General features: G+C 41.6%; 1 protein-coding gene across 1 annotated transcript in view; it reads left to right on the forward strand.

Annotated features, from left to right (window-relative positions):
- Positions 1–22,461, forward strand: part of gpr158b (G protein-coupled receptor 158b) — a gene marked incomplete at both ends in the record, with an annotated part of 52,304 nt that overhangs the window by 27,662 nt on the left and 2,181 nt on the right. The window contains 7 exons of the mRNA XM_079172875.1: positions 6,580–6,689; positions 8,089–8,327; positions 13,691–13,829; positions 18,470–18,575; positions 20,663–20,809; positions 20,956–21,199; positions 21,816–22,372. Coding sequence (XP_079029001.1) covers positions 6,580–6,689; positions 8,089–8,327; positions 13,691–13,829; positions 18,470–18,575; positions 20,663–20,809; positions 20,956–21,199; positions 21,816–22,372 — 1,542 coding nt within the window. The remainder of the gene's footprint in view (positions 1–6,579; positions 6,690–8,088; positions 8,328–13,690; positions 13,830–18,469; positions 18,576–20,662; positions 20,810–20,955; positions 21,200–21,815; positions 22,373–22,461) is intronic.

Genomic DNA, 22,461 nt, shown 5'->3' on the forward strand with positions numbered 1-22,461 from the left:
GGTTTTTGTCCTCATTCTAAAGTTACCGAAGGGTTACCGTAAGAAACACATTTGCATTAGAATGGAAAGCCTGATAGTTTTGGTGCAGCAGATAAAGAGCCGCAGGTATTCTAGGTTTGTCCTGGAGTGACCACACTTGGCGTGTATATTTCTACTGTGATTGGGCAATATCAGAATCAGAAATAGTGTATTGCCAAGTATGTTTGCACATACAAGGAAGCCCTAGTAATTACCCATGTAGCCCTAACTCCCAAAGATGTCCACTCTCATTAGCAAAGAGAATGCAAATGTGTCTACTTGGCGATTCTTAGGTTTTAAACAAAATGAAAAAGGAGAGCTAAGTGAATTTTAAGCTGGGCGATTAACAAGTGGGGACTAAAGATGAAGACACCACAGATCCTCATTAGGAACTTACAGCTCACCAGCCAACATAATAGTCTGCCACGAAGAGCAGCCGGACCAAAACTCTCACAATCATCGGGGCTTTAGCAAAGGGAACTAAATATAACCGTGACAATCAACGGTGGCGACACTGTACAAGGCCGGTTACTACGGGTTGATTGATCCCAATCATTCATCTCAGCATGCTCGTGGGCAAAATAGCTCTTACTGCCTATATGCTGTGGCGACTTAAGGGTGTTGCAACACATGCGTCTCAAGGCCGTAACTGTTCATATCGACGTGCGTCTCTCTTTTCCGCTTTTTTTGGGCGACAATTTCGTTTATGTTTTTAAAGCGATATTGTCAGTTGGGGAGTTTCAATATCGGCCAACTTTAGCTGTGATGCTCAAAATGGATTTGATTTTGCATCCACCCTCTCCTCCATTCACACCAAGGATAACTCAAGTACCACAAAAAACCTCCACAAAAATATCCTGCCACTCTCTTATGTTCTCACACACACACACACACACACACACACACACACACTCTGATACAGTCAAGTCTTCCTCCCTTTGCTCTGCTGTAACTCAATCTTTTTTCCCCCTCTTCATTTCTAAGCACCTTGCCTGCCTGAGATTATACCTTTTCCCTGTCCACCCTTCCCCCATGTTTTACTTTCACTACCCCTCTGCGTGTTCTCTCGCCGTCCCACCTTTGCGTCGGTCTCCTCTCCCGCAGTCCCAACGTTTGTTGCTGCTGCCGTTTCTTTGTTGCAGCCTCAACCAGCCTCCTCAGCTAAGCTCGGCGCAGCTGCTCCGCGCTGGTGCTCGATGCATTTTTTAACAGTCCATCAAGTTCTGGCACAACTTGTTTTAAAAATACATCCGCTGATTAATTGATGGCGGAGGCATGGGAGGTTGGATGCAAACCAGGAGGACCACCTTCTCTTCTGGGCGATACACAGTATAAATGTGGCTTTTTATTGTGCAATCCCCTGTGACTTCGTATTCCACATGGGTAGCACTGCAGAAAGGTTGTGTTTGCGTCTGCGTATGTTTGTCTGTGTTTATGGGCGGCATGGAGTGGCTTTAAATCTTCACATTTCCCTGTGAGTGTGTGCATGTGCATTTGTGCAGGGATTTGCATTTCTGCATTGGTATGTGGGTGTAAGAAACAGCGTGGCCTACTTTTACCTCGTATTTGTGGAGGTGATTTATTGTTTTTGTCCGTCACGTACCAGAGAGCTGGGAGGCTGGATGTTTGCTCAGGAGGCAAAGAGATGAAGGTGCCAAGCAGGATGCTAATCCTGACCGCAGGTTAACATAAGTGCATGGTGAATTGTTGCGCCTTTTAAGGGATGGCAGCATTTGGTCTGTTAATCTGTTCTTAACGCAAGTATTTCTTTGTGTACATGTCTGCTCTATTATTTGATTTAGCACTAACAGTTGCAATTACTTCATTCAAGTGTCACGTTGCTTCACAGAAGCGGAGGAAAAATGGAACAAATGTGTTTTGTTCAATTATCAAAATCAATTGTCAAATTCATTTCTACGTACTAAAAAAAGACAAAATGTTTAAAGCTACTCTAACAAATATTTGTATATTAACAAGAGATCAAAAGACTACACGTAATGTGACAAACACAGAGACAGACAAAGTTAGCGACGAGCTGGGGAACAAGATACTTCCCTCAGGAGTTGGTGGAGACTAAAAGTGAGCTAAAAGGAGAGTAAATATTGGCCAAATGTTGCTCTGCATCTGCTTAATCTGTAAATAAGTCACTGTTTGCCAAGACGTCCACCATATCAGCTTTATAATATAACGATGATGTTGTGTATACAGCTTGTTGCATTGCACCATAAAGTGGACACAAAATCAATGAATGCAGATTTAAAAGAACATTCATATTTTAGGAAATATACTCACTGCTCTCTTTCTGATACTGAGATAAAAAACGTTGATACCAAGTTCATGTCTGTGTGTTCGGTATGGACCTAGAGCCACGAACCTGGTTAGCATAGCTTAGTATAAAGACTGGAAACCTCTGACGCCGTCAGAAAACAAACAAAAATACACTTCCCAATACATCTGAAGCCGACTAAAACATTGCGTCTTGTTTGCTTCCTCTGTAAAAACAATGACATGTAGAGGGGATTACGCACTGTAATTATTTCTTGACAAACAACAGTCTATCAGTCAGAACAGCACCTCTCTGTGGGTTGACGGGTAGTATCTGGCAGATTACGTTGGTGTTGCTGGCACAGTGGTACGAAACATGGCAACCTCACAAACGAGAGTCTGCACACAGTCACTGCACCCAATTGTTGCTAGCCAAGAAATAGTTTGGCTCATAAAGACACAGATTGTTGTTGTTTTATATCTCTGTTTGTGTACGAATTAAACAAATTAATGAATGAGCTTTAAAGGTGTTTAAACTTTGGACAAAGAGATGCTTCCCAGGGGTTCTTATCTTTATGCCAAGCACTTCCTGGTTCTAGCTCCATACTTAATACACAGACATGAAGCTGATATCATGTGATTCTTAACCCACTTCTCTTCTTTCAGGAAAGCACATTATTGGTATTAAAGCTATGAATCACGTCAAGGCTGTCTTCCACAAAATCACTCTAATTTTTTTAATCTGCCTTTGTCTGAAATATGGAGAGAATAATTATTTGGTTGCAATTTCTTTTCAAAATGAAAAAGCTCTTAATACCATATGTCAAATAATTGATCAAATTGTGAGCTGCAACAGTGACTCACAGTCAGTAGCAGAGCACTAAAAAGGAACCACCCGCATTATTCCTGTTCTTATGATAAAATGGACTTGGGTCTCCTTCTCTCTCATGACCAGCATACCAATGACGGACTTTGTCACCGCAAGGTTTTGATGGTGATTGTGTCTGCAAGGAAACTGCTTTGACTCTGTGTGACACATTCTCAGTCGGGAAGTGAGAGAAATGTCTATATGGCATAGCTGAACTGAGAGTGGACAGACTGAAGGCTGAAATAGGGATGTTATGACAGTTTAATTACACACTGAGCAACATTTTGGTAGAATGGGTGATACTGCTGTCAGTTTAGTTTATAGATTACACAAACAAACATGGCAAAAAATACAAGCTAGATTGCTTAATTGTTTATATTCCTGTGACATTACTTCAATGCATATTCACCATGTGTCATCTTGAGAATCTATTTTTAACCTCCTGAACAGAGAAGTTAGTTATTTCATCGTTTTGTCTTTTTATCACACCATTTACTCTGCATTTCTGTTGGAGGTCACATATAGTATACAATTACACATGTAGCAAAACACATAACGCTCAATAGTTTACCCAAGTTGCTGAAACTAACTTTAAACTGAAATGATGGAGTGTTTGGGTTTGGTTTCCTAAGATAGCTACCACAACGGTTCATCTTACATAACCTCAGACACTGATAAACTCAACAGTGGATCTATTTATGTAGACTATGCTCTGTTATGAATAACTGGCTCCAGACAAGTATTTGGAATGAAAAGGAATAATAGTTTACTGACTGCTTTTTGAAATGTTTAAAATATATTTACACTTTATGTTGAAAAAAACACAACAAAAACACAAATTAGACTCCTTTTAAAATAACAAATAGTCACCTTCTAATAATATAAACAATACATTTGCAATTAATTACCTGGGTGTTGCTGGAGTGAGGCCGACAGAATCCTTACCCTTAACGTTGCAAAAACACCAAGTCCAACTCACAGTTTGGCGTCAGTCCAGAAACAGTTCATGGTTTGAGAGAAGACGGCAGTGGTTCTGGTCAGGAGTGGCGCCCTTCGACCTTGTGGTATCTGAACAGCCCAACAGACTTCTCTTCATCGGAGTACCCGCATGGCTCCGGGTCACCGTGGGGTCCGTCTTACCTAGAATCCAGCGCCGGGTCCGAGCTCACACTTGACTTGTTCACTTCTCCACTAGTCACTCAAGCTCACCTAAAGAGACTGTTCTGTTGGCCGATGCTACCAATACACTTCAAGTAACTCTAGTTAGCAACCTACAGCTGAGCAGTTAGCATCTTTACTCCTGCTAGCTTAGCAGCTAACTAGTTTAGTTTCGACGGATATATCGTATGCAATTTAAGCAACGTTGCTTTTTCTAAAATTGGGGCCGATTAGTTATTGTCTTATTATTTCTTTTGTTCTTGTAGTACTTGATTACTAAAATACTCGATTGCTGAGGCCGTAGTACACACATTAGTTTCCCCGTTCTGTGAAGAAATCTTCCACCCAGACTTTTGCAGCCTCAGGGTTGGCTGGTTTCTTCGTTGAGTTTTCCGCAGATGTTCTGCTTCTTTACTGAGGGAAAGAGGTTACAGGTGCTGTCTGTTTGTTTGCCTAATTACTTTGGATACCTGCTGTCTCTTGAATGCCAAGGCATCATAGGAGCTGGGATGAACCACTGGCTGTACTTCTCTGGAACGTGTTTTTACTGCATTTGAAATGATATCCTGGCCTCATGGTTAACTATAACTTCCAGTTTATGGATTAGGATAAGGAATGTGCCTTGGTGTTTAAGTGCTATAGCAAAAAACATAGCAAGAGACAATGAATATAAAATCAAGTACCGTAAAAGCCAAGAAACATAAATATAGTAGAATGTACAGTAAAAATATGAAATATACTAAACACAATACCTACAGTATATCCGTTTTAAACTGAAAGAGCTGAATCGTTTTGTGCAGGAATGAGCAAAATATTGAACAGGAAATGTGCAAAAGTATAGAGACTATATGAAATGTACAGTAATACAGATATGACAGTAAATTGGTGTAGTGTGTTGCGCCAGTAAAGATGATCATACTCGTTAAAAGGAAATCGACTAGTGCCAACCTGGAACTCTGGCTTTAAGAATCTGTCTATTTGCTATTAATGGAACAAGCAGCTTCACCTCAAGAGCTCAGCTTTTTTTTGTACCTCGTATTCCGTTTCATACAAGTTAAAATTGAAATATCTAAGTCAAAAATACTGGCTGGTTGGAGAGTGCAAAAGCGGGAGGCACGGTGATCCAGCCCCCGTCTCTTTTTTTTTTTTTGACATTTCACAAAAAGAGCAGGAGAAGTTTTCCTCCATACTGTCTTCGGTGTCGGCTACATGATTATGCTGTTCACCGCTGGCTTAGAGAACTCAGTTACAGCACAGCTCAGAGATATGGAATTTGTACAATTTGGGAGCTGGTATAAACATGACCATCATAAAGGGTCTGTAAAAATTCTTATATGAGAAAGGATTACAGATTTGTAGTATTATATTCATCATCCATCGGGTGACTTACATGTGGAACACTGCTCTCGGCAGTCTGTAATCATCATGGTTAAAACTTGAGAACCTTTGTGTGAATTAATGCAGCGCATATTTAAAAACAGCAAGACTGACTCAGGAAGGAGTCGTTCTTTAACACCCTGGAGGATGTGTATCCGCCAGGTGAGTAAAGCAGGTTTTCTTTGCTTCAGTGGAAATGAGAATAGAGTCACTGCACTGAATCTTCAGCTTCACTCGGGTCACTGGAGATTTGATGTGGGGCGTCCCTCTGAGGTACACACTAATGAAATAAATCGCAGCAGCAACAGCAGCGCAAATGGAAGCTCGGATCTCTACAGCTTGACATGAGAGACATGTCGCGTCCGCCTGTCACAGCCTGATCTTTAACAGTAATAGGTGCTCACACCGAGAAGGAAATGAAAGGCTGACATTTTGTGAGCCACCGGCAAATTCTCTCTTTTGTATATTTCGAATCCCCACAGAGACCAAAAATGACCGTACAATGTGCACAATCAGAAGCATGTGAGAGTCTACGCACTGTTAATACAAATGAACCTGCACATACTCGATGCAGCCGCTTTTTAAATACCACCAGCGAGATTAGAACTAACCCTTCAAACTATCGTATCTAGTTTGTTCTGGAAGCTGACATATGAACAACTAAGAGTTAAGAGATGCCAGCGGGAGCTCTGGATGGAAGCGTAGGATATCAGCGAGGCCAGGTCTGCCTCCGGCTCTGGTTATCACATGCTGGAGACCCATTTTCATTACTGATTCCTTCTGTGTGAACATGAGAGGACTGTGACAGGAGTGGGGGAGAAACAATTTAAATAAATATATGCATAAAATCTGTGTCTATCAGTGTGAACACTAACTGTTGCAACACTCTGCAGGTGATGATCATGTATTTCCATCCCAGTGTGTTTCGGTGCATCCTCCTGAGGTGGGTTCGCCTCCTGGGTTTCGCTGTCATGTACGGCACTGTCATCCTCAAGCTGTACAGGTACTGTACACTCAAATTATTGGAATTTAAAGGGTAATCATATGAGAAATGAAATGTCCTGTATGTTGTATCAATAAAAAACATGTCCCCCCCACCTCTTCCCTTCTATCTCCTCTTTCCATTTTCCACTTTCCCTTCCTCATCTAATTTTGTCTCTGCTCTGCTTCTCTTTCTATCTTCTCATCTCCTTGTCCCCCTTATCTCCTCTCCTTGTCTCTCCGTCTCCTTGACTCCTCATCTTAGATCCTATCCTATATTCCTCTCCTTGTGTCGTTCTGTCGCCTCTCTTTTTCCTCCAATCACCTCATATTCTCCCCCCTTTCTTTCTTCCTGTCGCCTCTCTTTTCTTCCTAACTACTTTCCCCTTCTCGTCTCCTCCCATATATCCTCTCTCCTCTCCAGATATTACCTTGCCCTTTGAGTCAGCGCGTAGTGTTTCAATAATTCTGCTCCCTCTCAGTCTGCACTCACACACATGCATGCTGTCAATAAGCACATTTTAATTTCCCATTAGGTAAGGTCTATCTGCATCTGCCTGCTGAAGTATCTATTGAGACGCATACTCTCGTCCTGCTCTCCTGCTCTGAGCAAGTGTTGGCGGTGATGGTAGAAGGGGGGGTCAAAGGCCGCCCAGAGTGTTCCCTTGGCAAAATTACCATTTTGATTTTTTTTTTTCCCGGGCTCGCTGGGTTTTAAGTGTGCCCCAAGGCCATGCGCTCTTATAGCCCGGTCTCACTGAATATATACCAGAGATAACATAGACTTGTCACAGTCTAGTCGGGAGGGAAGATGAGCACAGTGTAGAGTGGATCGTAAACGGAGAAGTGACTGTTTGTCTAGATGGGGATATGTATATAACTTCATCTGTGTCCCCTATAGCTCTCCTTACCCAGCAGCAAATCCCTTTGAAACTATTCTGGCTGATGTGTTGCATTTTTAATTCCCTTTACAGAGGCAGAATTGTCTTGTGTGAATGCAGTGAGGATACTGTGCAGCTTACAAATACACTGCCTCTGCAGTCTAATATGTTAGCTCCAATCGCATTTGTTGGACCACCTCTAAACACCCATAACAAAATTCCAATTTGTTGAATTTGGATTGAAAAAAAAAACCTCATTCCACTCTCAGACTTATGCCTGCATTTGCTTCTCCTGTCAGCGCAAGAGATATTACAACATCATTTAAACAAACAAATGAAATTAGATAACAGCGCTCTTTTCTCCCTGATCCTTTTAATTCAAGTTGGCGTGTTTGCAAGAGCAACAGCCGGGGGTGTGAGTTGTCAATCGCATGGAGAGAATCTCTGACTCACCTACACTGCTCATGATGATTTCACTCAGCAGTCTCAAGTATTCAGGCTCATGTTGTCCTCCTCCTCCTCCTCCTCCTCCTCTCTCAGGGTGTTAAAGGTGTTCCTGTCCCGCACGGCCCAGAGGACGCCTTACATGACCAGCTGGCGGGTACTGCGTCTCCTGGTGGTGATCCTGCTGGTGGTGCTGTGGTTCCTGGTGGCCTGGACCTCCTCCGTGTGCCAGAGTCCCGAGCTGAGTCGGGCCATGATCGCTGCGGGCCTCACCCCAGAGGGGCTGCAGTTCAGCATGTGTCTGCTGGATCGATGGGACTACATGATGGCTGTCGGTAAGTGCGTGTGTTTTCTGTATTTCTGTACATGTACCCAATGTGTAGTGATATCTTTGCAGGACGAGTGAGAAAACTTTGCTCCTACTTACCACTTAAGGAGCTTTTGGGCTTATAGCTTGGGGGTAGGCTGCTTGGGTAAGGCTAAAGAACAGGTTTAGTTGAGAAACTTTTGGAAAAGGCTGCAGGCAGGGTCAGGGGGAAATAATTGCCTCTTACCTCAAGTGACTCTGAACATTTCGATTGTAAATGCTAGAAATTTACTGATTTTCCAAGACTTTTGTTTGACTCTGCATTGAATACTGTGTAGATACACATTCCTAGTATACACATACACACACATATAGTCTTTTATTCTGAGAGCGAGGTTCTCATTAAAGAGTAACTTAAAAGGTACCCTTGGGGAGTTCTTTGAGTGTAGCGATGTTTTTATGAGTGAGTTTAAAGTCCTGAGGCTCCAATGCCAGCGTGGTCGAAAGGTAAACAGAGACTGATTGCCACAGGGAGGCAAAAAGACGGAGTTTTCAATAGTCTAGCAGCACCGTATCTGACCCATTTATTTAGAACAGTCTAGTCCTCTCCTATGCTTTATAGCAGGGGTCCCCAAACTTTTTCCTGTGAGGGCCACATCACTGAACATATCGTTTGACCTAGGGCCAGGGGGGTGAGCGACTGTTGCATCGTGCGTGCGGATCGGGGCGGAACACCGCCGTGCGCGATACAGAGAGCAGGGGAATTGAAAACGCGCGACCATGTAGTGACAGACATGACATGCCGGCGTGTAAATAAATTAAGCACAAGTAGCCTACTCGTCCTTCAAGCTCCGGTCTCTCTGCTCTTCTACTTCTTCTACTCTTCTACTTCTACAGGGTGCGCGCATGACAGATCTCATCTCGTTCGCCCCCTGGTGGTTGGCTGATTCAGGAAGCGTTTGATTTGATATGTAGCAGAGCACGTATTTTAAACGTTAATATTGCAGACGATCATGCTCATTTAATCGTGGCAGCCAAAATCGTGATCGCGATTAAAATTCGATTAATTGTGCAGACTGAAAAAAAATCATAATGCGTCTCTGGTATTGTTCAGGGGGCCGGACCAAATGTGGAGGCGGGCCGCATCCGGCCCGCGGGCCGTAGTTTGGGGACCACTGCTTTATAGAAACCGATGGCACCGACAGCAAATGGATTGCATAAAATAGAAGGGACTGTTTTGAAGTCGTTAAACTGCATCTTGCAATTTCCAGCGACTCTTCAGCACAATGCATCCATTGTTGTTCAAGTGACAAATCACGTCAGACAGAAATAAACAGGTATGGGTTGGGGAATCATATTAAATGCTATAAACTTCTCTGCTTGAGCAAATTTCTTGTTGGAGATAAATAGAGCTACTTATTTAAGTGAGGTTTAAAATGCTCCCAAACATGCCGCCCACTTGCCTGAAGACATGATTATGCTGTAATGGGGCCGTTTATTCAGCACCTTGCCCTCGAAGCAGCATTTAAAAAAAAACAACAACTCTGCTCTTGACTTGAGGCTAAATAGGTGCAGTTGTGAATTTTGACGATAGTGTCCATTGTTTGATTCACCTTTCCCTAAAGGGTTTGCTCACAAACAGTTTAATGGATGATGCTGCATATTTAATTCACAGTGGGATGCTCTGATAAAAAAAAAGATGGAGTGCGCCTCTTAGTGTCTTGGGCTGCCACCATAAAAGCAGAACACCTCCAGAGGACGGGAGGTGTCACGAAGTCCCTCATGTATTTTTACAGCCCTTCACCACAAGCATGTCTCTAAGAGCTCTCCGGAGGACGATCCTATCCAGTTTTATAGACATCACAGAATGAAATGGTATGATGTATTACGGGATATATGAAAACAAATCCAAGCACAATAACAGACTACTCACCACAATCTATAGGCTTTATTATCGAAACTGAAGTGTATTTGTTATATTGTAGCTACAGCGACTTCACCTTGACTTCCCACGCTCTGTTCCGCTCTCTTATATATTTCATCCAAGCCTTTCATGTTGTGCTCACACCACTTTGAGTTTCCCTTTTTTTACTTCCCCATTCATCCATTAATCAGGATTTACATACCTATACCTAACCAAGCCGCATACAAAATGTACAAAGTGAATGTTATGGCTGACTTGGAAACACAACACAGGCTTATTAACATTTCCTTTGGAAGCGTCACTTCACCTTTAAATATACTGCAACGCCCTCCCCCACAAAAACTCAATTTATCCCCAATTGCAAGCTGAGAATTAAAGAAATACAGTGAATCAGCAAATACCACAATCATAGAAAACACAACAAATGGTGTGTTGATGAACAGTTAGCACCATCGTCACTGAATAAATGAGTGGGGCACTGACTATAAAGATCTCCGTCTACTGTTATTTTTCATGGTTCTGCCAGCCACAAATATGCAAATTGGTAAATGAAGCCACAATACAGATACAAAAATGTATGTCCTCTGCATATGGTAAAGCTCACAGTTACGGTCCATGACGCACACAAAAAGCATTTTAGATGCGACGATTCAATCTTTTTTTCTTTGCAGAAAAGCATGAATTCAATTCTAAATATAGGGCGAGAAAAAAATGAAAGACCCCCTTTCTGCTCTTCCAAAACAATGAGACAATAAGAACAACAACTCCCTCTTTTCTGGCCCCGACTAATCATTTCCGTTCAGTCCCGAAAATGACCAGAAGCTACAACACTGTCAAGCTAAGACGCATTAAGAGTGATTGCATCGGTGAGAAGTTTCAGGTTCTTTCCCTCATGTATCCGGTGAGTACCCAAAGGGCCGAGTGTGTGCGCTAACAGTAGCTTCCTAATGACAGAGTATTGAAGCAGGAGGCAGTGATGGGCACCTCACTGAAGCCGGTCTGACAGCAGGGGAGACTAATCCTGTTTGGAAAGAGGCAAAGGATGGATCCCTGAGAGAAGCTTGGTCTGCCTCTGCAAACTGATAGACAGGCAGACAGAGAGAGAGCGAGAGAGAGAGAGAGAGAGAGAAAGAGGGACGGAAGTGCAGGGAATAAGAAGAGTGGAGTCTGTGAAGTATGAAGCTTGGAGGGATGTGGGAAACGATGCAGAGAGAGTTTTTTCCACCAGCTGGGGAAGGGGGAGGGGGAGAACTTGAGAGGAAGAGAAGAAGAAGAGGGAGCTGGTGAAGGGACACTCAAGAGACACGACTGAGTAACGCAGCGGCTTCAGAGGAAGTGACGGTGTGTCCTTTGCCGTGACCGCTTTCCGCAATCGCAGCACTTTAAATGGCGTGAAACACGTGGAGCACAACAATCCCTCCGTTTGGGTCAGTGCGTATTTGTTGTTCACGACAAGATATGAAATGAGGGATCCCCGCTGTTCACTGTGACAGCCAGTGAGAACCCGCGGGTGTGCTGAGGCTACACTGAAGGACAGGAAGCACCCTGCTAAGCTGCTTTGGATGATTTTAACAATGCTTGTGATGCTTTTAGGAAGAAAAAAAATAACTAATTCATTTTTTGGTGTGTTTTCTCTTGTTTTGTTATAATGCTGACAAGGGAACACATGTTTGTCTGGAAATGAATAAATCATCCTATTTTGTCTTGAAATGCGTTGCGAAATGGAGCCGAAGCCAAACAATATTGATAATGCCAACAATAAGCAATTCATTTGAATCTGAAATGAATCTGCATTCGTTGGAATTGTTCTCCCTTTCTTCTCACAAGCAGCTCTTCCTGCATCCTGATTCAGAGGCTAAGTACCAAGTAATTAGTGATGATTTATAGACTCGGCCTGTTCATGAATATTAATGGTCTGTAATCACCGTAAGGACTTTAAGGACTCATATGCCAACACACAGTATTAGCACAGTTTTTGGCGCTCCTTTATGTCTGCAAACAAAACAACAAGCTCATTTAGCTCATATCAGAGGAAAACCTCTCACTTGGTGACGCTCGTTTCACATTTTTCTATGCAGCATATTGTAACGGAAAGTAAAGTAAAGTTTTTATTTAAAAGCAAGAATCATAATTTTGTTCCTCACCAAAGAGCAGCAAATATAAGAGCTATCAGACTGCTTCAAGACATCATTTCATACTTCCAAATTGCAGCCACCCTAAATCTGTGCACATATAATGTCCAGTATATTTTTGAATTATGTTGATAATGCTGAAGACAGCTCATTTTCTAAACACATCTTTTCTGTAAAATTGCAGTCGGGCTGTGTGACCTTGGTGAGATCAGACGATAGCAGTAAGGCGTCACATTGTCAAGGAAACACTGCAAAAACACGGGGAACTCTTGCTAAATTTGGAGCTACATTATTGCCTTGAACGCCGGGTCAACAATCAACTTCTTCGTTTCATACAGTGCGTGATGACTAACAGTATCGCTGTGTACTATCGCAGTGACTCTGCATCCAACATTTCAGAGCAACAGTGCTGCTATCATTTAACATGCAAATATAAACGGAGACTAAATCAATGCTCAAAGGAATAGTTTAGCATTTTGAGAGATCCGTTTTGGGGAAATTTCTCTCTTGAGAGTGAGATGATGAGGAGCCGGGAGATGATTAACACTGGAAACTAGGGGAAACAACTAGCCTGGCTCTGTCCAAAGGTAAAGCTAAATCTGCCTACCAGCACCTTTAAAGCTTAATATTTAACATGTGTCTCATTTGTTTAATCAACACACAAACAGAAAAGTTCATTTAAATAAAGAAATATATATTTATGGGTGTTTGTGTCACAGTCTGGTACCATCATGCCTGTACAGAGCCCTGCAGTATACTAAAAGCTGTGCTCACCAGTCATTTTTTGTTACCTGGGGATGGATTAACCAGCCTAAAACCACACATTTTAATATTGTCAAGTGTATGTATGGACCAAACAAAGCAGATACAACGTTTTTAATTGAGCTTTAGAGAGACTGGTGGGCATGTTTTGTAACTTTAGAGAGAGCCAGGCTAGCCCTTTCCGTCTGTCTCCCGTCTTTACGCGAGGCTGAGCTCAGCGCCTCCCAGCTCCAGCTTCTGTATTTAACTCAGAGACATGATAGTGGGTATTGTTCTCATCTCACCCTCAGAGAGAAAGAAAATGAATGTGTTTCCCTAAAAGTTGAACTATAGCTGTAAAGCTTTCATTGAGTTTGGCACTTTGAAAAAGGGGGAAAAGTTTCCAATCTCAAGGGAGGCATTTTATACATAAAAAATACTTTTCGGGTTATACAGGCTTGTTCCAGCTTGCGGGGTATACAACGATTTCATTAATGACACTAAATCAAATTAGGAAAATGATTAATTGAAGACAAATAAGACTTAAAATCTGTCCTCTAACTCTCCTGGTGACCTTTTTGTTGTTTGTCCCAGCGGAGTTCCTGTTCCTGCTGTGGGGGGTGTACCTCTGCTACGCAGTCCGCACCGTACCCTCGGCTTTCCACGAGCCACGTTACATGGCTGTGGCCATCTACAACGAGCTCCTCATATCCGCCATCTTCCACATCATCAGGTAGGTGAGGGAAACGGGTGGAACAGGCGCGAATGGGCGTGAAGAACAGTACGCTTGGCCTGGAGTGAATGGCAATAATTATGTCTTGACAAGAAATCAAAAAGGGAAGAACAATTCGTCTTACTATTCTTGATGAACATCTCTGCGACAGTAATGAGGAAATAGCGTGAACAATGACAAGGGGGGGGGGGCTTAGACGACTTTACCCCTTCTTGCAGCCGTTGTTTAATCATAATCATAGAGATATTTGCGTGTTAGAGCAGGGCATTACAAGTGCTGAACATCTCAGATAAAAGGCAGAGAGTTCACCCGCCCCCTTTCATCAGAGAAACGAACAGCGTCAGCAGAGCAAGTTAAAGGGAGGTGAATAAAAAAAGTCTTCCCCAGGCAGAGACACAGCATTCAGATCCACTGTGCTAGAGTCCAAAATAAACCCTCTGTGGCCCTGAACGGATTGTCTGTCTTACTGTGACAGGTAACGAAATGTACTCTTTGTAACATGTATTTTGAACGTCTTTTTATTTGAGTAATCGTCATATATTTGCTGTAAAAAATACCTTGAATAAGCTAAATGTTTATCAAAACCTGACGTGATAATAGGTCATGGAATTATTTCTTGAATTCCACCTGGGCAAGAAGTATCAGTAACATAGTTCTGTCTTCAAAGCTGCACTTATACAAAATCTATATTATTCGATATTAAGAATGGAATGAATACTGTAACTATGTATAGGCTAATGTGAAAGTGAGTTAATTAATAAGCAGCAAACTCACAGAGAGCTTTCTCCCAGAGTTATCTGGAGCCTTATATTTATATAAGTCTGCTAGAAGTCTAGCTAGAAGTGTAATAAGGCTAGAAGTGTAATAAGGCAACTGTTGGCTAACACATTAGCCATTACAACTTTGATAAATAATATGTTTTGTTTTCAGCTTGTTAAGCCCTCATGTGGCAAAAGATGCAATTATTTTGCCACATGAGGGCTTAAAATAATTGCATCTTTTGCCAATGTTTGTTTTTAGTTCCCTCTGTGTCATTTCTCACACAAAACAATGCAGCAACAGATTCGGCTGCAAAGTTTTACAAACCTAGTTTGTCTCAAACCTAAGCTAAACGTCTCAACAGTTCCTGCTTTGGATGCAAATATAATCACGCATTTGAAGACAAACAGTGTCAAATGCTTTGCAAAAACACACTGGAGGCTGGTTTGATGAATGTTATTTCCCTACCTTTAGGCAGCCTTTTTCATGTTTGTGTTGCATGGAAATCAGATGCGGAGACTTGAAACTTGAATGCGATACATGTTTTCACTTTACAAAACAAGTAACCTCACAATGTTGTTGAGTAGTGACACAGTTGAGGGTAAAGAAAAAACTCTTCTTTTGTTATCATTAAATGCATGTGGAAGGTTTGTAAAACAATGCATTACTTGAAATGAAAAATCTGACTAGTCTGTATATAGGAAGTGGACGTAGTCATGGTGACATCACCCACTGGTTTGTCGACTGCCGTTTTGAAGCCTTGAGTTTAGCATTTTGGCCGTTGCCATCTTGACTTTTGGCAGAAGTGCCACGAGAGGGTGAAGTTAAGTAAAACTGAATGCTGAGTAAGACATTTTTAACACAAAGCCATGGACAACTCGCAGACCGGACAACGCCGTGGCAGCGACGTCATGCTTTATTGAAGGCTTGAAACTAGAAATTGAGACCATAAACTCATGTTTACAATGTTTACTGAGGTAGTAAATGAAGTTAGAAATAGAGTCTTTTTCTCATAGACTTATATACAATCTGACTTATTTTTACAACCAGATGAGTCGTCCCTCAGGGACGTCAGAGAGAATGCAAGTTTAAGGCACTTCTGCTTCACTCTTCAGCGCTGCAGGTGTGTGGCTCCCAGGAAGCTTATTTACAGACGAGCTGTGTTTTATGTGTCTATGTCTGAATATCGTTTTTTGAATATCCGAGTTGTAAAAATCTGAACTGTTCAAAGAATGGTGGAAGTAGTTCTACCTACATTTTTAAAAGACTCCTAAAGCAAAGAATACTTTGTCAATCCTGTTGCAGTGGGAATAAAACCTGCCAGGTGTTTTTTTTACATTACGTCTGCAGGAGCCTGGGGCAAAAAATTCCATTTGTCACACTTCCTCCGATAAAACTGTTGGTGATTGAATATTCTTTCATTTATGCAGCGCCCTATTGTGCTCAGTTGGACAAAAAGAAAAAGATCACATTCTTTTAATCTGTTGAGAAACTGAAAAGTCAAATGGGTACACCTTCATCAGTGGTGTGAAACTGTTATAAATCAAGCTGTTCTCGCTTGCCGGGGAATAGAACAAAAGTGTTTTTTTCTTCTTTTTTCTGCTGCGTCCCAGAGATAAGGCTGGACTTGAGCGGAATGTGTGTGTGTGTGTGTGCGCAATGGGGTAGGGTTGATGAAAACACACGCACACAATGCTTTTGGATATCTAATTTGAATTATGAATGTGAATGTGATTTCTGGGTGTGATGACGAAGGACCAACAACCTCTGAGCCACCTTGGTGGATCTCTGACAAACTTTAAGGAAACAACTTTGTCTCATGCACTCGTGCGTGCACACACACACACACACAGAAGCACAGAGGTATCTTTTCACAGACTTTGGACGAAATACACTTAACTCAGCTTGATGCTGCCTAATAATTCCATCGATGTATCTGTCATGGAGTCTGGAGTTGATTGGTTGTGGAAAATTGGTGCCAAAATGCCGCCCATTGTTAGAGCCTATTGAGGCTTTTGCGTTCTTTTCATATTTTCCAGCAATAATTGGAGCGATAACCTGTGCTGGTACTTGTGAATACAATACAAACTATGAATAAAAACTGCCACAATGATGGAAATGATGTCATGTTGGAGAGAAGCAGCCACAAGCTACCAACGTTGCTGCTGTGAGCTTTGACATGGAGCGGCACATGTCTGGTTTGAGTGAGTACTGACAGAAATGGGACACAATTCCTTTGAAAAAAAAAAAATACTTGTTTGGTGTTTTTCAGCCGGTGGCAGAAAACAAGTGTCTATGTTCAGCCCTATATATTTTTTTGTATGCGTAGCACTTTTTAAACTGTGACAAATTGCTTCTGTATAAAAATACCAGCAACAGATTCAAATTAAATGAGATACTTAATAAGGTGAAACAGCAAACTGATGATTAATAACGACTGTAAGAATGTCATCGATTTAGTTTTTTAATAGGGGACTTATACTTTATCCTCTGCCTACCAGAGGATTTCAATCAGACTACAAATATAAGCAGCCAAGCCAAGCTTTAAAATACGAGCAGTAGAATCAATTTGAAAGTCGTCAGTCAGCCAGTGAAGGGCAGCAAGGATGTACGAACTCACATCAGTCTAGATTCTACATGAAGTGTTTGGGTGTCGGCCATTATCTGGGATACCATTTGAGGAGATGCACAAGGGTATGTTAGGTTCCTATCCTTACCATAGTTTCTCTGTGTAGTGTCCAGGTAGCACGCCATTACACAGCCAGGGACCGGATGTTTGTAGCCTAAGCAGAAGACAAGAGCCAAATATGAGAAATCTTTTCAGGTTTTGTGAACGTACGATACATTTGACATGCTACCAAGCCAGATCGTATAATTACATATGTTGTGACCGGCTGTGGATCTCCGTTAATCTATGGGAAAATGTTACAGCCTCCGTTACATATAACGCTGAAAACAACCAGAAAGAACCGTTTCTTCCTGCAGAAGAAACAAATCATAAAAGTCATGCACTGTTCGTAACCCTGCAACACCAAGATGTTTACTGCTGCCGTTATAGATCATAATCTTACAGATTTGAATGCACAACATGTTTTTTACTATGTATGTATCGTCTGTCACTGTCAATACAAATCCTACAAACGGTACATGCAGTACATAGACTCCTTTGTGTGTACATACTGTACACTATTTGTACTGTTTACAATATACAGAACACTTGACTAGAATATAGACATTTCCTTCTTGTTTTATTGTTGGTCACTTGTGCTTTGTATATATATATATATATATATATATATATATACCTATTTTTGTCAGGTACTTGTGTAGATAACAGTAACTTTGGACTTGGTTGGAAAGGTATCATTCATAAGGGTTAATGGGACGACTTTCTTCTTTCACTCTTAAAATAGTTGTGTACACAGTCCTTGTATATTTGCTTTATTTCCATTGTTCCAATTTTCTTTTTTTATTCGAAAACAAATGTTTTATGGTTGCTATTCATCTCATGTTGGTTGGCTTAGTTTCAGGTTAAAAACTCTTTTCAAAAGGATTTCTTGAAACGACAATGGAGTGAATGAAGTTTAATTGCCTTCCAGAACGGAGACGTTCAAAAAGTTGGGGATCACTGTTGAGCTCTATATACTGCTACTTTTATCATTTCCCCTCCGATTTGCTTTTATGCCTCCGTACAGTTTTTGAAGTAGTGATTGCCTCTGGGTAGTAGCAGCCTATATTTGGTTCTTAAGAATCACTAAAAGCTGCTTTTAATGTCTGTGCCTGTATGCGTCTGAACATATTTCACCGAGTACTCGATTCAACTGGCTTTGATAAAGTGCCGGTGAATGAACAGAATTTCTCCTGTTCATGTTTTTCTGCAGGTTCTCTCTGGTGCCGGGCCTTCACCCTGACTGGATGCTCATGTTGTTCTTTGCTCACACTCATCTGACTGTGACTGTGACTCTGGGCCTGCTGCTCGTTCCAAAGGTAACACCGCTTGAACCATGGCAGGTATTAGTTTACTGGGTTGTGGGCCAGTGGTTGGTTGGAAGTAACTGTGTGGGCAGCAAAGGTTTGAGGTACTTCTACACCATACTGTACATCTATTGTATGTGTACTTCTACTCCTTTACCTTTCAGAGCAATACATTTAACTTTTTACTCCACTACATTTATAGTTATTACTTTATATTGAGATTTTACAAACAAAAACACATGATAAGCCTATAAAACACATAAAGCTAAGATTTAATCATTGGTTCTCAACCATTTGATTGGGGTTCCTTGTCATGTTGCAGATGTGTATGAGATGTCTGTAGTTTCGCCAATGAGAGCAAATGTTATATAGTCCAGAAAATGTGTACAAAATGTGTTTAGCACAACTTTCTTTCATCATAAAGAAGAGTTAACCACTACTCAGATGTATCTTGTAACCCTTTGGAGGGGCCAGCTACAGTAGGTTTGAAACCACTGGACAAAACAAACTGTTTCTAAAGTAGATCAACTAGCTCCATCTCAACCAGCTGCAACAGTAAATTGCTATTTACAACCTAATTGGGTATAATTTATTTGTCACAAAGGTCATCTTACTGCAGAATGAGTACTTTTACTGAAAATATTGTAAATATATTTTGCTGATAATACTTTTACCTACGATTTTGAATGCAGGACTTTCACTTGCAATCAGGTATTTTTACATGGTTGAAGGGGTACTTCAGTAAAGGATCTGAATACTGCTGTTAATTTGCACTTAATTAACAGAGGCAAAATCTTGGACTCAACCACCAAATTCCCTGTTAAAAACTTCACGTAATGTTCTTGAACTACATTTGTGCTTGATTGGACATTTATTTGCTCAGAATATAGGCACATATTTAATCACATGGAGTTCAGGTATTTTGTTTAATTGATTGTGGAAACTAATCAGTAGAGGAGAAGCAGCTCTTACAGAAAGTGCTGCATCAATAAGATCAGTGCAGAAGTCGTATAGTTCTCTTTCTTACAAGAATGTTTTTTGCAAAATGCAATTGTCATGGAGGTTACATTGAGTACAGAGAGATTTCCTTAATGGCTTCCGCTCTACTGTAGCTCGTGTATACAATAGTCCATAAATCGTCTTAAGTTCATTTGATATTAGCGATCTACAACACACACACACACAGATGCAAACAGGCACATTTGCTGCCATTAAACTCATTCAAATTGCATTAGTAGTTACTGTAATTTAGCTAAGCACTCCCGTGGGTGTCTTTATGTGCAATCTCTCAAGTCTGATGGAAAACATTTAATTATCCTGCTGTGTAAGAAATGCAATACACCTTCAGCGCTCTCTGTTCCTTCATCGTTTCTTAATTAGGCCCCTCAGAAGTATAAGTCAGTTGAGTACACAAGGATAATTAAGCACAATGGGAGGATGTTCTTCTTCCGCTGCTTCTGTTCCTGAATCTCGGCTAAATATTTGGTTTCTCTGAAGCAAAGATGTTGGCAATGTAAAATCAAAACCAAACAGATTATTCGAGATCATTCTCTCCTCTCAATTAAATGTGTTATTTTAATCAAGGAGGAAATTAGTGCCAGCAAAACCAGAGATGCAAAAATTTGAAAAATATAAATAATCAACCTGTTGATGTTGCTGTGTTTGCTCCAGTCAACAGAAGGAGGATCAACTTGCATTAAGACAACTTGAAATTGGAGTTAAACATGTATTTAGTTATTGAATGCAGCAATCAAGAACACAGTAAATACACAATCTAGCAAAAGGCAAATATCATATATTGTTCATTGTTCTGTATTCTGCAGTTCATATTGTTTTGGCTGTTATTTCTTTAAGTTTAGGAAGGTAACTTTTTCATTATATGAGATCTATATCAGTACAAGTTTTGCTGCAGGGAATTGTGTTTACCTCCAGTGACCCCTTTAGCCAACATATTTATTCTGTCATACAATAAATCTAATCACACTATAAGCCTGAGTAACATTGTTTGAGAAACTACATTTCCAATTTGACATCTTATTCTCACCCTTCCAGCAGGCTCAGTGATGCCATTCTTTAACCTTGCTCTCCATCTGTCTTAGTTCCTGTCCAAAGGGACTCAGGCCAGGGACGATATTGCCACCGAGGCCTATGAGGAGGAGCTGGACATGGGAAGGTCTGGCTCTTACCTCAACAACAGCATTACCTCGGCCTGGAGTGAGCACAGCTTGGACCCTGAGGATATACGGGTAAAGTAGCATTTAGAATCGTAGCAAGATGATTCTAAATGTGTGTTAACCACACCTGGAAGTTGGTCATGAAAATATAAATCAAACCGTATCAATGTAATTATTCAAAAGTGGCCCAGCATTTACAGTCTCACTGCTGTTTTCAGGATGAGTTGAAGAAGCTGTATGCCCAGCTGGAAGTCTACAAACATAAGAAGATGCTAGCCAACAACCCTCACCTCCAAAAGAAACGCAACTCCAAGAAAGGTCTGGGTCGCTCCCTGATGAAGCGGATAACGGAGATCCCAGAGAGCATGCACATACACCGGCAGTGCAGTCGTGAGGACGGCAGCGAACACGGCAGCAACCGCAGCACCTTGAGGAGAAACCCCTTTGAACCGAGTCATCACGGTGAGATCATGGCTCCACCCGTTCAATCTGGACCCTGAAACTGAAGCCGCTGAATGGAATTCAGCCATCTTTGGTGTTATCTTTTACAACTGTGACATGTCAAAAATTATTTCTGTGACAACGGCCTATTAGTATGTAAACAGCATTGTACACATACCATTGTTTAGCGTGTTAGCACACTAACACTTGCTAATTCACAGGTATTTGTCCACAAACCAAAATAGAGAAATAAATATTTAAAAAACGTTGACCATCGTGTAATTTTGACCACAGTTGCTGAGATATTTCAGTCTGGACCAAATTGGCAGAATGACTGACTGATGGGCAAATATCACCATCCATAGAAACACACAGCATTATTATGAATCCCACTGCTTTTCTAGCATGCAAGCGCTAGGATTGGCCAGGCATCCATGCTTGCGTTTGTTAACGGTAACCCAACTTGTTCAGGTCCTATGCCCTGACCAATGGTCTTCCCTAACCCTAACCACCCCAGGCCAATGCCCAACATGTCTGAAAGTTAGCAGTGTGGCTGCGAACAACACTTAAAAAGTATAGTCATATCAGTAAATCTATTCCACTTTGATGCCATTTTATTGTTTTAATCTTTCCTCAGGCAAACCTCGGGACGACTCCCTGAAGAACAAAGTCATAGGCTTGAAGAAGTCGCTCAGCTATGACCATGTTTGTGACCAGGATGAAGAAACTGCGAGTCAAACTGGCTCGACTGCAGGAGACAATATGACTCCCGTTGGAGGTGGTGGGGAAGGATCTCTTCTGGGTTCTCTGATTGGCCGGAAACACACCAAGAAGCAGCTGGAACCATCTGCCACCCCACCGAGACTGGAACCGGCTGAGTCCATCGAGTCTGTTCCACTGTTCTGGAAATCGGCCAGCGCTCACAACTTGACGCACGAGAAGAAGCCCGTCCACCTGCGGACCTCCATCATGCAGAAGTCTCTGAGTGTGATTGCGAGTGCCAAGGAGAAAATGCCGGGGCTGACCAACAAGACCCAAAGCGTGGAGGACACCAGTAAGAAGGGTCCGAAGGGACAGGAGGAGAGGATGCTGTCTGAGGTGGATGAGACCCCTGAGCATTACCCCAAGATGATCATTAGTCAGTCAGTGGAGTACTCCAAGACACCCATGAAGATGGGAATCATGAAACAACAGGTATACTGTTAACATTTACATCCCAAATCCAAATCGATTAAAGCATTACCATGTTATTTAGCTCTAGTGATGAAATGTTTACTTAAGTT

This window comes from Pholis gunnellus, assembly GCF_910591455.1.
Source record: "Pholis gunnellus genome assembly, chromosome: 14".
Lineage (NCBI taxonomy): Eukaryota > Metazoa > Chordata > Actinopteri > Perciformes > Pholidae > Pholis > Pholis gunnellus.